Source organism: Nylanderia fulva, unplaced genomic scaffold, assembly GCF_048542155.1.
Source record: "Nylanderia fulva isolate GAGA-0341 unplaced genomic scaffold, ASM4854215v1 Scaffold21, whole genome shotgun sequence".
Classification (NCBI taxonomy): domain Eukaryota; kingdom Metazoa; phylum Arthropoda; class Insecta; order Hymenoptera; family Formicidae; genus Nylanderia; species Nylanderia fulva.
In genome coordinates, this window is record NW_028190275.1 from 2176378 (window position 1) to 2182445 (window position 6068).

The 6068-nt window shown below is 33.8% G+C and overlaps 1 protein-coding gene across 1 annotated transcript; it reads right to left on the reverse strand.

Annotated features, from left to right (window-relative positions):
- Window positions 1-7: 7 nt before the first annotated feature.
- Rnb (BTB/POZ domain-containing protein Rnb) lies at window positions 8-4876 on the reverse strand. Its single transcript, XM_085482521.1, has 6 exons — window positions 4263-4876; window positions 3012-3232; window positions 1907-2659; window positions 1568-1767; window positions 1196-1472; window positions 8-1092 (listed from the first exon to the last, which is right to left on the reverse strand). The coding sequence occupies exons 1-6, from the start codon at window positions 4518-4520 to the stop codon at window positions 144-146; spliced, it is 2658 nt and encodes an 885-aa protein (XP_085338647.1). The 5' UTR covers window positions 4521-4876; the 3' UTR covers window positions 8-143.
- Between the last annotated feature and the right edge of the window lie 1192 nt (window positions 4877-6068).

Sequence of the window (6068 nt, forward strand, 5' to 3'; positions counted from 1 at the left end):
GAACAGATTAACAATGTCACAAGTTTATTCCATTTTCAACCAAAATTCGTTTTTCAAATATTTATACTACAAATCTTCAAAGTATTCTCCTCGTAGATCCATAATTGCACTGTTCCGAAATCGAGAATCATTCAATATCTTTATTATTGGCACAACACATACTCGATTATGTCCCTGACCTCGTGCAGGAACTCGTCAAATGCGTCGGTAGCGTAGAAATCGCGAAACGTCTGCATTGTCTCACTCCACGACAGCTTTGCAGTGAGGAAGCTCTTGACGCAATAGGACCTCCACTCGTGGCAGGAGTAGTTTCTGCCCCAACACCAGGCTTGACACAAGTTCTCGTGATTAAGTTTGGCCACGGAGCTCTCGGTCAACGCGTCTGCCAGGTCCGACATGAGGAATTTATCAGCCAACAACGTCGCGTCCAACAACGACTCGATGTTTTCGTACTCGAACGAAGTCCCATTCGCAGCCAGGATTAATGTATTCAGACCGTCGCGTGATGTGTTCTTCAATCGCACTCGTCTCTTGCCCGACTCGCTAAAATTGCCCTCTAACATGACGGAGAAGAAGTCCGAGCGCCGACACAGCATCCTTTTGCATGCCTCTACGGTTGTGCCGTCATCCAACTCGAATGTCACCGTCGACGACACCGTCGGCTTCGTGTGACTTGTCGTCTCGTCGAGAGATAGCCTCGAGTAATCGCTGGTCTTCATCGAAGCGACCGTGATCGAGTGATCGGACGAATGGATCTTCAACGTCCTCGCCAACTGGCAGATCGACCAGATCGCCCGCTCGTGCAGTTCATGTGACGATTCCCTGAGCAAGCGGAATATCAATTCCAATCCGCCGTACTTGTCCAGTAAGCACTTGAGGTGGCGATGCGTCTTGATAAGAAGCGGTATCGATACCGCGGTCAGCAATTTGTACTCGTCCTCGCCGCGCAGCAATATAAATGATAGTTGACCGATGGCACCGCCGGTTTCCGCCACCATACGTAAACGTCGCGTGCAATCCTCCGCTTCCGGTAAGGTCTGCAGGTCGAATACCAGGCCTTGTTTCAGCAGCGGTAGAAAATACGCCGTGTTACTATAGACAAAGAGAATCGAAAGATGATTAGAAATGCGATAAATGAAATTTTTCTAAAATAATATTAAAATGACGGAATTTTATTTTTTCAAAAATCTCTTACTTCATGATTCTCTTTAATATCTTGATTGCGATGTATCGATATTTGTGGATGTTTTGTTTCCTCGTATATTTTATATAAGTCGTCAGTGGTATGATGATCTTAGGGTCGGCTAGCTCGTCGATTGGCTCGCGGAAAAAACTCAATTTGTTCAGCAACTGTATCGTATAGAATTCACAAGCATTTATCTTGCCGGATGTCTCGGAGCTGGTTGCAGGCGAATCGAAATCAGTTTCGGCGGTCGTCAGCGATTTGTAGCTCTTCAAAGAAGCTACTTCTTCTGTAGCGATAAAATATTAATTTAGACGAATAAATTGTTGTGAATAATTAAATAAAAAATTATGTCAATAAAAACTAATAAAGATAATTTTGTACCGTCTTCTTCGTCGTTGTCGCCCCATTCGGTGTCACTGCAGATCGGACTATAAATGTCGTCATCCTCAGTATCGTCAGTCTCCGCATTGGAATCGGAACAAGGCGGCAAGGGTGGTGTACTAGGTGGCGACGAGGAGGAGGCGCTCGTGACACTTCTTGGACTCCAGTCGTCGCGATAAAAGTCCATACTAAACCTCGTTCTAAAACAAGAGACATAATTAATCTCGATTAAAAAAATAACAAAGAAAAATCAGCTGCATGTTATACACTTTATAGAATAATTTTCTATAGATTTTGATATTAATATATATTCGACAAATATTTCGCTGTCTTTTTCACCTGTTTGCATATGTCCGATTGCACTTTAAATGCTTCGAAAGGTATTCGGATGGACTATCACTAAAACGTTTCTTGGAGTTATTTTTGTCATCTTTCAATTTCACCAGCTCCATGTCCTTAGCAATCGCATCTTTCAATTTCGCCACGAGAACATCCATTATACCGTGTTTGGTCAAAATGTCAAGAGCATTATCGTCGTAGACAAACTGAACGAGGGCTTGTAACAGCATAGAATGATAACGTTCGTGTTTCGAATTGTTCAGCAGCACTATAATCAGTTGCAATCCATCACTGTTCTTGATTCTGTTCCGATTTACCGATTCTCGACAAAACAGGCACAAGCTAATCAATATCTCTTCGTACATTTGTTCCGTAGAGCTGTTCTCCACCGAATTGACCCAAGCTATGACCTCCTCAATTGTGCCAGAAATGCCCAACTGCAATCGACACTCAGCTATTTGACAGAGAATATAGAGGCATTTCATGGCCATTTTATTGTTGCTCTTATTGCAGCATCGCATGAGACACTTGTAACCTTGCTTGTCCTTATCTACTTGCATTTGCGCGCCGCAGCGCGGATCTAAAGTGACGAGAAACGCACACATAGCTTTTAAGCATGCATCTACTAGTTCAGCATGCTTAGCGTCTTCATAAGACTTTTCTTCAGCCATGACGAATAATTGAGTAATCATCTTAATAATCTGCAACTCCACCATTGTTTCCCTAATGTGTACATAAAAACTCCAAATATTCCTGCAAATATAATTAAAATAAATTAATTGACATTTTGTAAATACGCGCACTCTATAACACACAAAGTATTAAGAAATTAATAATTATTTTTCTATAGAAAATAACTAAACAGATAATATCACATAACAATTAGAACAATAGAATCATGAAATATTAAATGTTAGTTTATATAACTATAAAAACTGATAAGACATTTATTATTTTTATTTAATATATTAATTTTTGTTGGTATTTATTTTTTGTTTGATTTTTTTAGCATTTAATTTTGAAATTTTTTATTCTAAGTGTTTATATGGAATTTATATAAATACAACTGAAAAATATAGATAAAAAAATTGGAATAATTTTATACCTCATAGCTCTGATGGCCATGCAATAAGTTTGTGTACTGGTCTTTAATATTAGAAGTGGTACAAGTGCTTTTACCACTCCAGCATCGCATAACTCTTTGACATGCCAGCTAGATTCAGACAAGTTACTGATAAGTCTGCAAGCACGGCAGTGCAGTTTAGTATCCAATTGGAGATTTTTTATTATGAGCACTACATTGATTCCAATCTTGGTGTCTTTTACCTGAAATGTTACATTCCATTAGAATCATTAGATAATGAAAAATATATTTCATTAATATATAATATATATATATATATATATATATATATATAATGTGCATATATAAACATGGATATTATATTCAATTTTGTTTAAAGTCAAGTTATGCTAATATCAATCATGTGTGTTGTAACAAATATTATTATTATTTTAAAGTAGCACAGTTTATCATTCCATCATCTCTTCTATCTTAATATGAAATTTCTTTCGTTTATATAGTGCCTAGATACAATTTCATGAATATTATCATCATCATTAAATATATCTAAATATATTACAAATATATTTCCTATGTTAACGCAAGTGCAAGAAACATACCAAAGCATTATATAATAATATATTATTCTAGTTTCTTTGTATATTATAACATTAAAGAAATCATTATTTGTTCTCTGCTCCAAATGTGCTACAAAATAGAATTTTTAAAAATATGCCTTTTAAATACAAATCCTATGTACACCCCCGCGAATATTATCATCATCATTAAATATATCTAAATATATTACAAATATATTTCCTATGTTAACGCAAGTGCAAGAAACATACCAAAGCATTATATAATAATATATTATTCTATTTTCTTTGTATATTATAACATTAAAGAAATCATTATTTGTTCTCTGCTCCAAATGTGCTACAAAATAGAATTTTTAAAAATATGCCTTTTAAATACAAATCCTATGAACGCCCCCGAATATTATCATCATCATTAAATATATTTAAATATATGAAAAATATATTTCCTATGTTAACGCAAGTGCAAGAAACATACCAAAGCATTATATATAATAATATATTATTCTATTTTCTTTGTATATTATAACATTAAAGAAATCATTTATTCCCTGTTCCAAATGTGCTGTAAAATAGACTTTTAAAAAATATGCCTTTTAAATAGAAATTGTAGGTACGCCCCTGAACTACGCAGCGCACTTGACATGAATGACTTGAAATGAAGTCGCCTAACAAGAGACGGAGAGGAAAAACAGACCTTTTCCCTGACGTCGTAAGCCATGCAGGCGTCCGCGAGGACGCTCAGACTCATGTTCATGATCGTGTCGCTCTTGCAGCGCAGAAGCTGGACGAGGATGTCGAGGCCGCTGCTCCGCTGGGCGAATTCCTTGCGGTGCTTCGGGTCGCTCTTCAATTGGGCGAGGCAGGTGACGATGCCGCTCTTGTTCTTCGCCCGAAAATGCCTCGCCAGCTCCGGCACGATCGGGCACTCGTCCGTCGCGTCCTTCCGCGACATCTTCGACGGCGAGGGCGCGAAATTCTCACGCGATCACGACGAAATCCGGGAAAATCCGTCGGCTGACATAACCTCAAAATCGTCGAACGGCGGAGACCCGAGACACAGATTAATAGACAGATCGCCAAAGGTCTGGATGAAGGAGAGACCAGCATTTCTCACTGATTTCAGCGCCATATCGTAGTAGTGGTCAATGCAGTAACTATTAATACATTCCCAAGATAAGAGCGTCTCATGCTCATGAACTCGTCCGGCGGCATGTACGAGATTTATCTTTTCGTAGCGTTCGCGTATTTCGGAAAGGACAGAATTTTATGATGTTATAAATAAATAAATAAATAAAATATTAACCTGACCTATTATAATTATTTTTTAATAAATGTTTCATTATTATTATCATCTAAGTCTAAGTCGTTTAATTAATTTTTAGTTTTTTAATAATTAATTTAATTTATTCTAATCATTTTAATATGTGAAAAATACTAATACGTATACGTTTTATAATGAATTAATATATTTCGAGAGTCGAATTATATATTTTTAATAATATAAAAGTGTTCAAAAATTATATTTGACTTTTAATTTTAATTATTTTAGCAAAGAGTTCCGAAATCTCTTACACACATAATAGGGATTTTGTTCATCCATATAATTCGCAATTAAGTATATATGTTAATTATTAATTTTAATAAAATACAAAATTAAAATTAAAGGTCAAATATAATTTTTGAACATAAATATATTTAATTCGTTATAAAACGTATACCCGTGATAGTATTTTTCTCGTACAAAAATAACTAGAACAAATTAAATTACTCATAAAAAAATTAAAAAATAATTAAATAATTTATATTATATATGATAATAATAAAACATTTTATAAAAAAAACAGATTCAATAAATATAAGTATATATATAACATGTACTTATATTTATATTGAATCTGTTTTTTAATAAAATGTTTTATAAGCTTAGAAAACTTGACTTTGACGTAACTAGCAAATTTTATTTAATTATTTCACGACGGTTTGACGTAATAAAATGTTTTATTATTATTATATAAAATATAAGTTTAAATTCTTTAATTAATTTTTAATCTTTTATGATTAATTTAATTTACTCTAATTATTTTTGTACGAGAAAAATACTATCATGGGTATACGTTTTATAATTAATTTAATATATTTGTGTTTAAAAATTATATTTGACCTTTAATTTTAATTTTTATTTTATTAAAATTAATAATTAACATATATACTTAATTGCGAATTATATGGATGAAAAAAATCCCCATTATGTGTGTAAGAGATTTCGGAACTCTTTGCTAAAAAATAATTAAAATTAAAAGTCAAATATAATTTTTGAACACTTTTATATTATTAAGAATATATAATTCGGTTCCCGAAATATATTAATTCATTATAAAACGTATACGTGATATTATTTTTCTCATATAAAAATGACTAGAATAAATTAAATTAATTATTAAAAAACTAAAAAGTAATTAAACGACTTAGACTTAGATGATAATAATAATGAAACATTTTA